Source organism: Xyrauchen texanus, chromosome 12 (assembly GCF_025860055.1).
Source record: "Xyrauchen texanus isolate HMW12.3.18 chromosome 12, RBS_HiC_50CHRs, whole genome shotgun sequence".
NCBI classification, from domain to species: domain Eukaryota; kingdom Metazoa; phylum Chordata; class Actinopteri; order Cypriniformes; family Catostomidae; genus Xyrauchen; species Xyrauchen texanus.
Window position 1 is genome coordinate 5613603 of NC_068287.1, and position 16335 is coordinate 5629937.

Below are 16335 nucleotides of genomic sequence, written 5' to 3' on the forward strand. Positions count from 1 at the left end.
TATCCTCCAACATATTTTGACCAAATTTCACCCGACCAAGCCTCACAAAAGCTATCAAATGGATTTTTAATGATCAAAACCATATAAATATATCGATGAAGCCAAGAATACACAACACGACTTGCGACTCCCAGTCTTATTTTCCGTTGTGCTGGTATGCACATTACAGGACTGTAGTGTATCAACTACATGACCATTCGTTCCCAACTGAGACCTTGTGTACACCTGGTATTAAGATGCATTTCGAGTGATCCGATCACAAGTGTCATCACAGCAAGCTATCACTGTGAGACCTGGTCCTCTTTCTTTTATTGATTTAGAGGAGAGAGTCTCTGATTACATGAGGACATGCATCAATCATTACGTCTGTGCTTTACTGAATAATAATAATAAAGCAAAAACGTAAAAGACAAGAAAGTGTGCACTAAAAACCGGCGACCGTTTCTCAGATTTCTGCTCTAAACGTCATGTTTGCAAATAATTTATAGTTATTTTAGTGCAGTACCTATAACTGAGTGTCTTATGTGTGTGCTGGTCATATCTGTGTCACTAGTGTGCATGTTCATGCATTTTGATTTTTTACATTTTCAGATCATACTCTTATTTCCTTTTAAGTCTGCACGTAACTGGCCAAAAACCATCTGTTATAGCTGTCTTTTAGTGCTGTCCCGTTTCAAAAAGACTGCCCAAAATGCATCTTAAAATTATGAAACGTTTGAAATGAATTTACAAATATGCACAGATTATTTTTTGTCTTCTGTTTCCTAATATCATGCACTCTCTCTATATATTTCATTGGCTGTGGCTCACTGTCAGTCTCTCACTTGTCGGGATGGTGCGCACAACTGACGACAAGACGTCTAGATATCAAGCTGTTTTGAAAACTGCTGTACCGTCTGGGAGTAGACTCAGCATGTTGCAGGACTGTGCATGCTCTGATCTGAGACCAGTCACTGTCATGTAGTGTACACTAGGCTAAAGGAAACTGAATATATTTGACAATATAGCTATAAAAAACAAATGGTTTAAAACAGTGATATGCTTTTTTTTTTTTTTTGGGTCAGAAACCATCTTTGTCAAATATTGAAAAATCTAGTTAAAAATATTTTCACTAAATATTTAAAGAGCAAGTTTCATTTATATTTGCCACATGTGTTTCTGCTAAAAAAATCAAATCCTTGATCAGAATTTGAATCCATTCCTTAGCTATGTTTCTATCCAATTTAATTTATGCAAAAAATTCCAATATTGTTAAAAACAGTTTGGGAACATTGGAAACATCCCATTTATCCAAGTGAAAGAAATCATAACTTCCGGAGATATTGGTGCAAAATAGAAATGAAGTTGTAGCCACTGACTACTATCGGATCCGAGACTACTATCGGGTCCTTAAGATTGTTTTTCTTTTTCAATTTCTTGGGAATTTCTTGTCCCTGGACCCCAGTTTGAAAACCCTTGCACTAGTTACTCCAGTTATGAGCAAATTATTCATTTACATGACTTGTTGAGGAAAAGACAGCGGAGTTTTTTTTCACATCTAGGAATTGCATTTTTTTTTTTAATTCACACTTGGTGTTTCCATTCCGTACTTTTACACAAATGAAACAGACAGATATTTTGAACCAATTCACAGAAATGAATAAAACATTCCAATTCTACCAACTTTGCTGCTCAAATTTAAATCAGAGGCTAATTGTTTACAATATTTTTTTACTGTAAAATGACTTGTATTGTCATGGTAAATATATGATTTTTTTAAACCTATATTTTAAGGTTAACTACCTGTTAACCAATTAACCTTTTTTCCCATTAGAATTGCAGACATTTTTACAGGGCAGTACATTTGGAGACTTTAATGGGGATACACCCCCTGGTGGTTAAAAATGTTAAATGTTAGTAAATTGTGCTCCTAATAACCTTTGGACAGTTAAACACTTATCTATGCAGGATGGGAAACTTGTTTTGCCCTCAACAACAGTGGCTGGTGAATGCAGAATCTTACCAGACATTTTTTTATTTAATTTTTTTCATTTTAAATGTATAAATGTATATGAAAAACAAATGCACAAAGCAATTAAATATTGGCAGCCATCGTGTTTGTGTGTGTGTGTGTGTGTGTGTGTGTGTGTGTGTGTGTGTGTGTGTGTGTGTGTGTGTGTGTGTGTGTGTGTGTGTGTGTGTGTGTGTGTGTGTGTGTGTGTGTGTGTGTGTGTGTGTTTTATGTTTTAATCCTCTTTAAAAGAACTGAACTATTAGGAACTTGACTAAAGCACACAGTTCCCTTTGTATTTGCACTGTCAATGGTAACTGAACAAATGTTTCTTCAACAAGAAAATACCATCAATGTCTGTTGGATGGTGTCAATTATTATAATTTTTTTTTCTCTCCCAATTTGCCAAATTCCCACTACTTAGTAGGTGCTCGGTTACCTCAATCTGGGTGGCGGAGGACAAGTCTCAGTTGCCTCCGCTTCTGAGTCAGTCAGTCCACGCATCTTATCATGTGGCTTGTTGTGCATGACACTGCGGAGACTCGCAGCATGTGGAGGCTCATGCTACTCTCTGCGACCCACGCACAACTTACCACGCATCCCATTGAGATCAAGAACCACTAATCTTGATCACGAGGATGTTACCCCATGTGACTCTACCCTCCCTAGCAACCGGGCCAATTTGGTTGCTTAGGAGACCCCCACCACCTCATTCTTATACCTTTTGTTTGTATGTGTAAATATCTGTTACTGACTAGATAATAATGCTTTCCTTCTTTTCCTCTTTCACAGTGATCTTGTTTTGTATGGCGGCCCTTATCTTCCCAATAGGATTTTACATCAATGAAGTAGGAGGACAACCCTACAAACTCCCAAACAACACAGTGGTGGGTTCCTCGTACGTACTGTTCGTGCTCTCCATTTTCTTCACCATAGTGGGGCTCCTGTTTGCTGGGAAAGTCTGCCTTCCTGGCTGAGCGGACATTCCCAGCAGGGACAGCTGGGGTGTTCAAAGTGAAAACACAACAAAACTGCTCTTGAAGAGGAGGGGTATCTTCCGGGGATGGTATAATATATGAAAATAACTAATTAAACCGCAAAACAAGCAAGAAAATGAATGCACACACTGCATAATAGTGCTCCCCTTTGCCCAACCTGTGCTTCTTTAAACTCTGTCTTTATGTTGCACATGTGTCGGATTTGACCGTTGAAGTATGCAGGGCCCATCCGAAACAGAAAGAGCACATTGGTGGTTACCACAGCAATTTTGTTTTTGTTGTTGTTCAAGGAATATTCTTCCATTATCTTCTGTTGATTTAAGTTCTGCAGAGTTTCATACATGTATGTCGCCCCCTGCCTTTGTGGAGAGGAACTACAAGAAAGTGTTGAAGAAGAAGTGCGGCTGTCAGCGGCCCAAGTGCTGGCCAGGACATTGCGCTGTTACAAAAGAGGGAAAGGAAAAAGGGAACAGTATTGAAAAACACTTTTTGGTCGAACACTACATGAGGCGAACGCACCAGGACTGCCGGTCAGGACCCTGTAAGGCTGAGTCTCACCGTTTCACCTGTTACACACTCTGATATTGATGGACGTGGCTCTGTATCGGACTTCCATACCAAAAGAAACTCCTGACTGCTCTCACTTGAGCATCGGGGGTGTTCAATTCGGTTTGTGGTTTGACTTTATACCCAAGCATCTTTTCTTGTTTTGATTGCTAGAATTTCAAAACCCTTTTGTTTGGTTTGATTTGCTACTGTGACATTAACCTGTTTTCATTGTTGTATGAAAGCTAAGGGCATGAGTTCTGTTTTAGGGAGCACTGTGCGGTAGGTGAAGCATTGCAGATGTACAAAAAGAGAACCCCTTACCTCATTATTTTACATTTAAGAATTTTTTTCCCTTACTATGACAAAAAAGTGTGCCCTGTAAGTTATATTCTGCCTTAATCACAGACGTTTGATTTAAAATGCTTTGATCATGGCACATTATTTATCTGACACTGAATAAAAGGCGATCAAGAATGATTGTTACATCAACCCACTCTTTATTCTTTTTCTCAAGCAATCCTCATTAGGTACAGCAAAAATGCGCTGTTTTAAGAATGTGTCTTTGCAATGGAAAAACATCTGAATTATTTATGTTAGATGTTACATTTCCCCACAAGTTGTTGTTTATTTTATAAAATATCCTATTTGTGTTTTTGATTTGAATGTGTGCTTTCATTTTTGTTTCATAAAAAAAAATCTATTTAAAGGGATAGTTCACCCAAGTATTACAATTGAGTCATCGTTTACCCTCATGGTGTTTCAAACCCATTTGACTGTTACACTCAAAAAATGTCAAGTCATTAACCTTATTTGAATTTGAGAGTTTTTACAAGCAATTTACTTTCATTCATAAATCAGTTTCATTTAGCCACCAAAATGTGGTTGGAAAATGTCAAATCAATGAACTATAGTACTATATGTACAATGTACTCAACTTTAGTTGAGTTAACAATTTTTTTTTATGTTTATTTTAATTAATTTTCTTATGATGGTCCAACTTTATATTATTAATCATTAGTATATGCCAGGTGAGCCAGTGAAACTGTTGCACTGTCACTTTAATAGCAACACTCGAATCAAACATCACTTGAAACTGAACGTCTATCCTCAAACTGATCACAGGTGCCAATCTTCACATTGGTTACCCCCAAAACTCCAGCCTAACAGACTCGCTGTTTAAATGCCAATATAACAGAACATTAAAAATGATCAAATCTTCTATTCTCATCTTGCTCAAAAATGCACAAAATAAAACTTATTTTCAACATTTGTTCACCCCATCCAGTCCTGTGCAAAGCATGCTGGGAAATGAAGTCTTCTGCCAATTTCATCAATGCTACAAAAAGTAGTCATGTAGTCCAAACTGGATTAAGTAATCTTCCATTTTACCAATTTAATTGGATAGAACACAATGAAATTAAGTTGACAAAATGTTCTAGAATTGTGTTGCTTTATCTTATTTTAATGAAGTAAACTACAACAACCTGCAAAAAAAAAAATTGTGTGTGTGGACTGTGGCAAGAAAAGGTATGCGAACCCTTTGGAATTAGCTGGTTTTCTGCATTTATTGCTCATAAAATGTGATCTTCATCAAAGTCACAAGTGTTGACAAACACCATGTGCTAAAGCTAACAACACACAAATAATTATAATCATTCATGTTCTTATTGAACACATACCATTAAACATTCATAGTGCTGTGGAAAAAGTAAATGAATCCTTAGGCTAAAGATGATGACAAAAAGCTAATTCGAGTCAGGAGTTTGCAAACCTGGCATCAATTAATGAAACTAGATTGGAGGTGTGGGTTAGAGCTACTTTGACTTATAAAAAGTACTCAAACATTTTGAGTTTGCTATTCACAAGAAGCATCTGCTGACGTGGAGTATTTATTGATGTAATACATGGAATTATGAAAATCACACACAGAAATCAGTCATTCAGGTTTGGAACAGCATGAGGGTGAATGGTGAATATTTTTGGTCCTGTAAGAAAGTTCATGCTCACAGTTTTGGAAGACGGCACATTTCTTGGAAGAATATAATTTTTGTTATAGAGACGACGAAAAGATACAAATGTATTTATGCAAATTTGATCTGATTCTCTCCAATATATGGGGTAAAAGCATACTATTCTTTGTTCAAAGAATTACAAAAGATGTTTATAATAGAAACAACTCAAAAAAGACTAATTTAACCATCTCCCATATGCATTTAGGCAAGAATTGTACAATTGCTTTTGGCAAAACATGCTACACTCCTCCTCGCACTGGCACCTAAATGAATGAGAACTGTGCCAACGTTGGTTGGCCTCAGTGGAAGACGTCGCCTCTATGCTAAACACCGCTCCTGCTTTGGATATGTATTTTTGAAGCCCATCATAAACTGGAAAAAAGTGACATTTGCTTATAGGGCAATGAAAAGCTATTATTTATGATTTCAAAATGGGAAGGAAACAAATGTATGAGTGATAGTCCTTGTGCACAGTTACTGTTAACAGATTCATATTTCTGACTGTTAACTTTTCTCTGCTTCTCTTTGTTTCGATATCTCACTGTATACAATAAAAGGCATAAAAGAAGGTGTACTGCTTGAGTTTAAGTTGACCCATTGAACCCTCTGATGCATGAATTATTAAAGCCGTTTTTGAACTTTTGAAGAATATATACTTATTGCCAATCTTTTTATCTGAAAATGATGTATTTTGAGGCAGTTACAACTCTGTCCACTTGTGGACACGTCCATTAAGGGTTTAATTAGTGATGTCAATTGACGTCAACATTTTAATCATTTAATGAGATGCTGATTATTTCCTCTAATTAAGCACATTTAGCAATACTTGCTGAAAAGACATGAACCCAGATAAAGATAAGTCAACATAAAATAATGTATACAGTATTTAATAAATAATAATTTATAATTAAATATTATATCAAATATAATTCGAAAATAATACATAGTCTACACAATATAAAAATTGGCTTTAAACGTCTAAATATGCTCGACAAAGCTCACACCTATGATTTTATAACCATACTATATTACTGTTCTGTCCATGAGGAAGAAACATGTTGTTTCAGGGTTTGCGCACTGTAAGTCTCTCTTGATAAGGAAGTCTTTAAATGGCAACATGAGCTCGCGAGTTTGAATGGTGTAGTCCGTTGCTATGGAGACGTGTAACACAGACGAGGGGCTCAACAAGGACGTTCACTGATTCCAGCGCGAGGACAAAAACTCGCGCGCACGATCTGCGCTTCAGAATCACTGCGTTTGGAAGGTAAACATTAATAAGCTTTCAAGAACCCACCAAGGTAACCAAGCATACTTTCCGCCAAAACTACAGCTTTTTACATTTATAACAATATAACTGTGGTAACTTGGTGTGAGCCACGACAGTCATATACAAAATGACTTCTAGAAGAAGTCATTTTAAACAGCACTACCAATAACTTTAGTAGTATGGTAATGGAAGTTGAACATTGTTTGTTGTTGTGTACTGGAATGTCTCCTGTAGAAGAGTGATTGCAGTGTGGTGGAGATCAATCCTCAAATAGTCAATACATGTTCATCAGGGGAGACTGAAACCCTGCTGCATCTGCAAGTTCCTCAAACAAACTACAATGATCTCAGTATGGAATGGAAGAGCGGACCACCTGAGTGGGTGAAATCATGTACAACAGATTCACACTTATATTTCTGCATTCATACTGTACAGTATATGCACTTTGTACAGCACTTTCTTTTATTTCTGTCTTTACTTTTTTCCTTCGTTTCCGTCTTTCGTTTCCTTCCATCCTTTTTCCTTCTTCCATCTTTCATTTCCTTACTATGTTTCCATCATTTGTTTCCTACCTTCCTTCCTTCCCTCCTTACTTCCTTAATATCCATCTTTCGTTCCCTTCTTATGTTTCCATCATTTGTTTCCTTTCTTCCTTCCCTCCTTAGTTCCTTAATTTCCATCCTTTGTTTACATATTTCGTTTCCTTCCATCCTTTTTCCTTCCATCTTTTGTTATCTTCCCTTTTCCATAATTTGTTTCCTTCCTTAATTTCCATCTTTCATTTCCTTCCTTTGTTTCCATTATTTGTTTCCTACCTTCCTTCCCTCCTTACTTCCTTAATATCCATCTTTCGTTCCCTTCCTTCCTATGTTTCCATTATTTGTTTCCTTCCTTAATTTCCATCTTTCATTTCCTTCCTTCGTTTCCATTATTTGTTTCCTACCTTCCTTCCCTCCTTACTTCCTTAATTTCCATCTTTCATTTCCTTCCTTCTTTTGTTTCCATTATTTGTTTCCTTCCTTCCCTCCTTACTTCCTTAATATCCATCTTTTGTTCCCTTCCTTCCTATGTTTCCATCATTTGTTTCCTTTCTTCCTTCCCTCCTTAGTTCCTTAAATTCCATCTTTTTTGTTTCTTTCCTTCCTTTGTTTCCATCTTTTGTTTGTTTCCTTCCTTTTCATATTTGTTTCCTTCATACTCGCCTTCATTCCTTCCTTTCCTTCCCTCCATTTTTTTCTTCTTTTCTTTATGTTATTAATTTCCTTGTTCCTTCCTTTGTTTCCATCTTTTGATTCATTCTTTCCCTACTTCCATCCTTTCTTCATTTCTGTCTCTTTCATTCCTTATGTTTTCTTCATTAGTTTCATTTCTTCCTTCTTTCATTTCCATCTTTTGTTTCTTTCCTTTCTTTGTTTCTGTCATTTGTTTCCTACCTCCCTTCCTTTGTTTCCATCTTTCATTATATTCCTTCCAACATTCCTTCCTTCATTTGTATCCTACCTTCCTTTGCTTCCATCTTTTCATTACTTCCTTCATTTCCATCTTTCATTTCCTTCCTATGTTTCCATCATTTGTTTCCTACCTTCCTTTGCTTACATCTTTTCAGTTCTTCCATTGTTCCTTTACTTTCTTCATTCTCATCTTCTGTTTCCTTCCTTCCTTTGTTTCCATCTTTTTTACTTCCTTAATTTTCATCTTTCATTTCCTTGCTTCCCTAACTTCTGTCCTTCCCTTCTTCTGTCCTTAATTTTTCTCTTTTGTCTCCTTCTTTCCTTCCTACCTTCCTTCCTTTCTGCCTTCATTTGATTCTTACTTATTTCCTTTCTGTTTTAAATTTAATTATTCCTTCCTTTGTTTCCATCTCTTGTTTCATTCCTTCCCTCCTTCCCTTTATCCTTCTTTCATTTTCATCTTTTGTTTCCTTCCTTCTTTTTCTCCTTCATTCATTCCTTCCTTCCTTTCTTACCTTCCTTCTCTCCCTCCATTTGTTTCTTCTTCCCTTTCTGTATTAATTTCCTTATTCTTTCCTTTGTTTCCATCTTTTGTTTCATTCCTTCCATCTTTCTTTTCTTCATTTCTATCTTTCGTTTCTTCCTATGTTTTCTGTCATTTGTTTCCTACATTCCTCCCTTCCCTCCTTCGTTCCTTTGATTCTTTCCTTTGTTTCTATCTTTTGTTTCCTTTCTTCCCTCCATCCTTCCTATCTTTCCTTCCTTTGTTTCCGTATTTAGTTTTCTTTCTCAATTTCTTCATATATTAATCATATCCAGGTCATAGGACAGTACTTTTGTTGTCTGCTCTCACAGGAAAATTAACAATTCCTCAAAGGATATTTGCCTGTTGGGCTCCAGAGATGATCAAACTGAAGACTTAATGGTGATTGCATCCTCTACAAGTTTTTTGTTGTTGTTGTTTTTTGTGGTTTCCACCGGTACACTTTATATATTAAATCATCAAGTAATGTAGTTTTTAATCACTACATTTTAAGCTTCGTTTTTTTAAATACTTCTTTAACTTACAGCTGTTATTTTAATACTGTGTGCAGACTGCTCTATCATTGACCTCTGTGTCATTATTAATATTCAGAGAGTGCAGAAGCACAGGAATCATATTGATGAATATATGAACACAGAAAAGTGGCTGGAGACATGCAGTCTGGAGAGCTGTGGACTCTCTCTCTCTCACCTTCTCTCTCTCTGCACTACTACTCTTATGTAAGTTTACAGAAACAATGTACTCATTGCACCCTGTGCTATTAGACTATTAGACATTGCACCAGATGCAACAAAACTAGAATGCTCCTATAATAACTAACAGAGCTGTCTATACTTTAAGTGTACAAAGTGGAAGTTAATAAACAGATTTCTTTGGCACGGGCTACACCATATCGTCAACAAAAACTCCTCACTCATTATCAGTACAGACTGTTTTTTGCAGGACATGATTTAGTTTGTTGGAAACCAGTTGGTAAATCTATAATTACTTGCTGTTCTGTAAAACTAGGAATCAAAAATTCAAGAGTGTGTATATATATATATAAACTCAGCAAAAAAGAAACATCCCTTTTTCAGGACACTGTATTTTAAAGATAATTTTGTAAAAATACAAATAACTTGACAGATCTTTATTGTAAAGGGTTTAAACAATGTTTTCCATGCTTGTTCAATGAACCATAAACAATGAATGAACATGCACCTGTGGAATTGTCATTAAGACAATTACAGCTTACAGACATTAGGCAATTAAGGTCATACCATAATTTCCGGACTATTGAGCGCACCTGAATATAAGCCGCACCCACTGATTTTTAAATAAAATATTATTTTGAACATAAATAAGCCGCACATGTCTATAAGCCGCAGGTGCCTACCGGTACATTGAAACAAATGAACTTTACTCAGGCTTTAACGAAACACGGCTTGTAACAAAAATAAATAGGCTTTAACGAAACACGGTGTGGCAGCGGGGGCGTGGTCAAGCGCTCGTCCGGGAGAGAAAAGCGGTAAGGGCGCTTACACCTGAGCTAAATTATGTCTAACACCGGTGTCTAATTTCAGTAAGCATGGGGAGAGCCGCATAAAAAGGCAGCAGCCACAGAGCTGATAGAGTGAAACACGTCAGTCTAGTGTTGGCGCATAGAAGAATTGAGAAACTTTATAAAATTGATTGTAAACATTGCTGTGGCCACTAAAAGCCTTACCTGGAACGTCAAGTGCCCTGCTGAAAACTGTCACACTGGTGCCCGTGTGACAGTTTTCCCAAGAAGGACACGTGAAGCAGGGCACTTGAAATTAGACACCGGTGTTAGACATAATTTAGCGCAGGTGTAAGCGCCCTTAGTTTTCTCTGCCGGATGGGCGCTTGACCACGCCCCCGCTGCCACACACGGCTTGTAATAAAACATTTGCAGTAAACAGTAGCCTACCAATAAAGTCATTGGTCAATATCTTCCTCGAAGATCCTTCCTCCTGTGCACTGAAACCACTGAAGTCATCTCCTTCGGTGTCGGAGTTGAATAGCCTCAGATTAGTTGTCTTTTTGCACTGTCAATTCCTCACGCTGCTGTTTCCAGCGTCTTATCATCGACTCATTAAGACCAAGCTCCCATGCAGCAGCTCTATTTCCTTTTCCAACAGCCAGATCAATCTCCTTCAACTTGAAAGCAGCATCATATGCATTTCTCCATGTCTTTGCCATGATGAGGGTGACAAAATGACTACCGTAATCAGAATGATGGGAAGTTTGAGCACGCTCGATTTAATCTAAACAGTAAACAAAAAAGTTGTTTTGACCTTAACCCGTTTGGCAATTTCATTGGTCTAATGAAAGCTTCACGCCGCCAAAAAACTGAGCACGTCACAGAATGTTTTTTTTTTTTTTTTATATAAAATTTGAAAGCGGGAAAAATCCATATATTAGCCGCGTCATTGTATAAGCCTCGAGGTTCAAAGCGTGGGAAAAAATTTGCGGCTTATAGTCCGGAAATTATGGTAGTTATCAAAATTATGGACACTAAAGAGACCTTTCTACTTATTCTGAAAAACACCAAAAGAAAGATGCCCAGGGTCCCTGCTCATCTGCGTGAATGCGCATTAGGCATGAGGACTGCAGATGTGGCCAGGGCAATAAATTGCAATGTCTGTACTGTGAGATTTTGAAATAAGCTGAAATAAATCATACTCTACTATCATTCTGACATTTCACATTCTTAAAATAAAGTAGTGGTCCTAACTGACTTAAGGCAGGGAAAGTTTTCTATTAATAAATGTCAGGAATTGTGAAAAACTGAACTGTATATATACACTCACCTAAAGGATTATTAGGAACACCTGTTCAATTTCTCATTAATGCAATTATCTAATCAACCAATCACATGGCAGTTGCTTCAATGCATTTAGGGGTGTGGTCCTGGTCAAGACAATCTCCTGAACTCCAAACTGAATGTCAGAATGGGAAAGAAAGGTGATTTAAGCAATTTTGAGTGTGGCATGGTTGTTGGTGCCAGACGGGCCGGTCTGAGTATTTCACAATCTGCTCAGTTACTGGGATTTTCACGCACAACCATTTCTAGGGTTTACAAAGAATGGTGTGAAAAGGGAAAAACATCCAGTATGCGGCAGTCCTGTGGGCGAAAATGCCTTGTTGATGCTAGAGGTCAGAGGAGAATGGGCCAACTGATTCAAGCTGATAGAAGAGCAACTTTGCCTAAAATAACCACTCGTTACAACTGAGGTATGCAGCAAAGCATTTGTGAAGCCACAACACGCACAACCTTGAGGCGGATGGGCTACAACAGCAGAAGACCCCACCGGGTACCACTCATCTCCACTACAAATAGGAAAAAGAGGCTACAATTTGCAAGAGTTCACCAAAATTGGACAGTTGAAGACTGGAAAAATGTTGCCTGGTCTGATGAGTCTCGATTTCTGTTGAGACATTCAGATGGTAGAGTCAGAATTTGGCATAAACAGAATGAGAACATGGATCCATCATGCCTTGTTACCACTGTGCAGGCTGGTGGTGGTGGTGTAATGGTGTGAGGGATGTTTTCTTGGCACACTTTAGGCCCTTAGTGCCAATTGGGCATCGTTTAAATGCCACAGGCTACCTGAGCATTGTTTCTGACCATGTCCATCCCTTTATGGCCACCATGTACCCATCCTCTGATGGCTACTTCCAGCAGGATAATGCACCATGTCACAAAGCTTGAATCATTTCAAATTGGTTTCTTGAACATGACAATGAGTTCACTGTACTAAAATGGCCCCCACAGTCACCAGATCTCAACCCAATACAGCATCTTTGGGATGTGGTGGAACGGGAGCTTCGTGCCCTGGATGTGCATCCCACAAATCTCCATCAACTGCAAGATGCTATCCTATCAATATGGGCCAACATTTCTAAAGAATGCTTTCAGCACCTTGTTGAATCAATGCCACGTAGAATTAAGGCAGTTCTGAAGGCGAAAGGGGGTCAAACACAGTATTAGTATGGTGTTCCTAATAATCCTTTAGGTGAGTGTATGTATATATAAATATATTAATTAAAACAGTTTGAACTGATTCACAGAAGTACTTAAAACCATTCTTCTGACATTTAAATCAGAGAGCAAAATCAAAACACCTCTGCTTTAACATACTTGCAAGTCACAAAGCAAGAAAGGAACGTGAAACTAGTCTAAAAACACAGTCTTTAGGAAACTTAATGGTCAAATAATAGTAAAAAAGCACATTAAAATCATTAAGATATTCATAAGGTAATTTTTTATTGACAGCAAAATCAAAATAAATCAAATAACATCCAACAGGTCTTTTATAGGAAGGAAAGCACTTACTGTACCTGGATAACCTGACAAGAACATGCCCAGTTTATATTTTCCCCTTAAATCAAATGAAAAGTAGATTTAATTTTGTTTATGACAATAATGTTGAAATATGGGGAAAAATATGACTTGGATATGTTCTTCATAAGATTCCACCAACTGATACAACTCTGTGTATTTATGACAGGCCTGAGAGAGGAGATGGAGTGTGCAAACAGATGCGCATCAGCACTGAGTCACTCAAAGACTTTGAGGAACAGCTTTACATGTGAGTAACATCTCCTTCATTTGTGTACAGTCACTATGATGATGCCTTATCATTCTCAAGGACAGTGAAGACATAGTATTTATATGTTACACTTGTATTTATATGAATTAGCCAATCTAATTGTTGATAGAATTAGTACAGTTAAATTTAGATCTTGATTGAGATGAATGTTTTTATCTGCTTTCCGTAGAGCCATTGAGATGTACCATGATCAAATAAAGTGGCTCACTCAAGGAAGCAAGAAGGTAAACTGGATATCTGGGATATCTTCAGACCATGAATTGCAGATTAGTTTCAATCAGAGATCTGGTACCCTCTTTCCACCATCAGTGTGCCGTAATCAGTGCCAGAACCCAATTGTGTCCACTGTTCCAGATCATATGTGTAAATTGATTGCTATGATATGTATTCAGTATAGCCAATATTTAACTAATTTCTGACCATGACATCAAAGAGATATCATAATGGCGTTAAGACGCTGAGTTAAATAACCTTAGATTTTAAAATATGTTCTCAAACCTAGGAGTCATGAATTAACTCCTTGTAAACGAAGTATACAATGCACTGTGTGTGTGTTTATGAGCTGGTTTAACGTTTAAGCAATATCACACATTTGCAATCGTGTTGTCTGGATATCAACATGGCTAAGATTTGACTGTAGACTTAAGGCCGAAGGGAATTACAGCTGTGCTGTTATTCAGTACAACAGTTTTATAAACAAGACATGTTTATTGAGTAACCACAAGACATATTGGGTCTGTTCCAAAACTTAGTGAGCTACCGTGCTGTCTCCTGCCTACATAGGCAGCTGTCTTTTATTGTGGCATCCTAACTGAAATGAGACCGATTTAGAACTCTCTTCATAGGCAGCAGCTCCGGACATCTTTTAAATAGCATTCCTCATGCTTTGTGCACGGTGCACGAATACGCATAGCAAAATTTATTTTGCTTTGTCCACCATGTTGGATTTATTTTTCCACCGTGCTCATCGTGGTGCTTTCTGGGATTGGCTACATGGGGAAGGATACATACAATGATACCTTAGAATTAGCCTAAAACAAGATATCTTAAGAGGCAGCATAATTAAGATACCTACTCTTTGGAACCACCTTTGCGTCGGGAGCACACTAATGATGCATAAAGTGCTGCCTTCCGAGGCAGCTCACTAGGTTTTGGAACAACGATAATATGGCCACAGCTATTTTGTCTAGTTTTGTTTCACCAATGAAAGTAGTTACAAAAGACACCAAAGTAGGAACAATCATTGCAAGTGAAGTGAAGCATCCCTGTGCTGTATACCAAATATTGGCACTCTTGGAATATCACATGTCCAATCAGATTAGAGGACTGTAACTAACTTGCATAAAGTCAGTTAAAGTTGAAGTGAGAAGTTTACATACAATTAGGTTGAAGTCATTAAAACTCATTTTGTAACCCCTCCACAGATTTTATATTAGCAAACTATAGTTTTGGAAAGTCATTTAGGACATCTACTTTATACATGACAAAAGTAATTTTTCCAACAATCGTTTACAGACCGATTGTTTCACTTTTAATGGACTATATCACAATTCCAGAGGGTTAAATGTGCCTTTTTGGAAAATTCCATAAAATGATCTCAAGCCTTTAGAGAATTATCCAATTAGCTTCTGATAGGAGGTGTACTGAACTTGAGGTGTACCTGTGGATGTATTTTAAGGCCTACCTTCAAACTCAGTACCTCTTTGCTTGACATCATGGGAAAATCAAAAGAAATTAGGCAAGATTAAGAAACTAAATGTATGGACCTCCACAAGTCTGGTTCATCCTTGGGAACAATTTCCAAATGCCTGAAGGTACCCTGTTCACGTGTACAAACAATAGTATGCAAGTATAAACACCATGGGACCACGCAGCCATCATACCGCTCAGGAAGTTGAAGCATTCTGTCTCCTAGAGATGACTGTAGTTTGGTTCGAAAAGTGCAAATCAATCCTAAAACAACAGGAAAGGACCTTGTGAAGATGCTGGAGGAAACAGGTTGACCAGTATCTATTTCCACAGTAAAACGAGTCATACAGTATATCAATATAACCTGAAAGGCTGCTCAGCAAGGAAGAAGCCACTGCTCCAAAACTGCCATAAAAAAGCCAGACTATAGTTTGCAAGTGCACATGGGGACAAAGATCATACTTTTTGTAGAAATGTAAAAATGACTGAAATATGTAAGTGTTAAGGGTCATCACATGACTCACGTCAGCGTGCAGCCTTGATGCCTTGACTCAACACAACATTATTGAAACTCAAAATGATTATTTGTCTATTATTGTGGTCTTTTCTGATAAAAGACATGCTCAGCAGTTTAAATGGTACTGTAGATTTGCTTTGTGTTTATAATTCTTCTACTGAAGTCAGTAGATTTGTAGTCATTATTAATAAAGGAGAAGGTGAGAATGTTATTAAAACTCACTATTATTAGACTATTATTGTTGTCTTTTTGGATGAAGAATAATGCTCAGACTGAAGGAAGACTATAAATTTGCTTTGTTCTTGTAATGCTCAAACACTATAAAGTCTCTTTGTAGATTTTTGTCATGAATGACTCAAAATGATTCACTGACTCGCTCATAGCACATGACACTCATTTGTCCCCACTTAGTGACATATCCAGAAGGGGTCACTGAACAAGCCTCACCAAAGTACTCTTTATTTTGCAGCTAATTCTGCACAATTGTAAAAATGACATGAGTTTGTTGTGGCATTGCAAGCACAAATCTACAAATTAGAAAAGAAGCAAATATGTGTTTTTTTTCATTACCCATTTAGCGCTCTTGCCACCTGTGACCTCACACAGTGTAGCCTACCAATGTGACTTGTTTATCTTTTTTTTGCATAGTCGAATTTCAAACATTAAAAGTAAACACACTACTAAGATGGACAGAAAACATGG

The 16335-nt window shown here is 37.4% G+C and overlaps 2 protein-coding genes across 2 annotated transcripts in view; both read left to right on the forward strand.

The window, feature by feature from the left end:
• The window catches only part of mosmoa (modulator of smoothened a), a 61852-nt gene extending 55682 nt beyond the window's left edge, over positions 1 to 6170 (forward strand). Inside the window, exon 3 of the mRNA XM_052140171.1 lies at positions 2783 to 6170. Within this exon, the coding sequence (XP_051996131.1) occupies positions 2783 to 2967 (185 nt within the window). The 3' untranslated portion in view covers positions 2968 to 6170. The remainder of the gene's footprint in view (positions 1 to 2782) is intronic.
• Positions 6171 to 6674: 504 nt separating this feature from the next.
• vwa3a (von Willebrand factor A domain containing 3A) overlaps positions 6675 to 16335 on the forward strand; it is a 43937-nt gene continuing 34276 nt past the window's right edge. The window contains 6 exon segments of the mRNA XM_052139906.1: positions 6675 to 6813; positions 7051 to 7193; positions 9123 to 9192; positions 9403 to 9530; positions 13326 to 13406; positions 13597 to 13651. Of these exon segments, the coding sequence (XP_051995866.1) occupies positions 7168 to 7193; positions 9123 to 9192; positions 9403 to 9530; positions 13326 to 13406; positions 13597 to 13651 (360 nt within the window). The 5' untranslated portion in view covers positions 6675 to 6813; positions 7051 to 7167.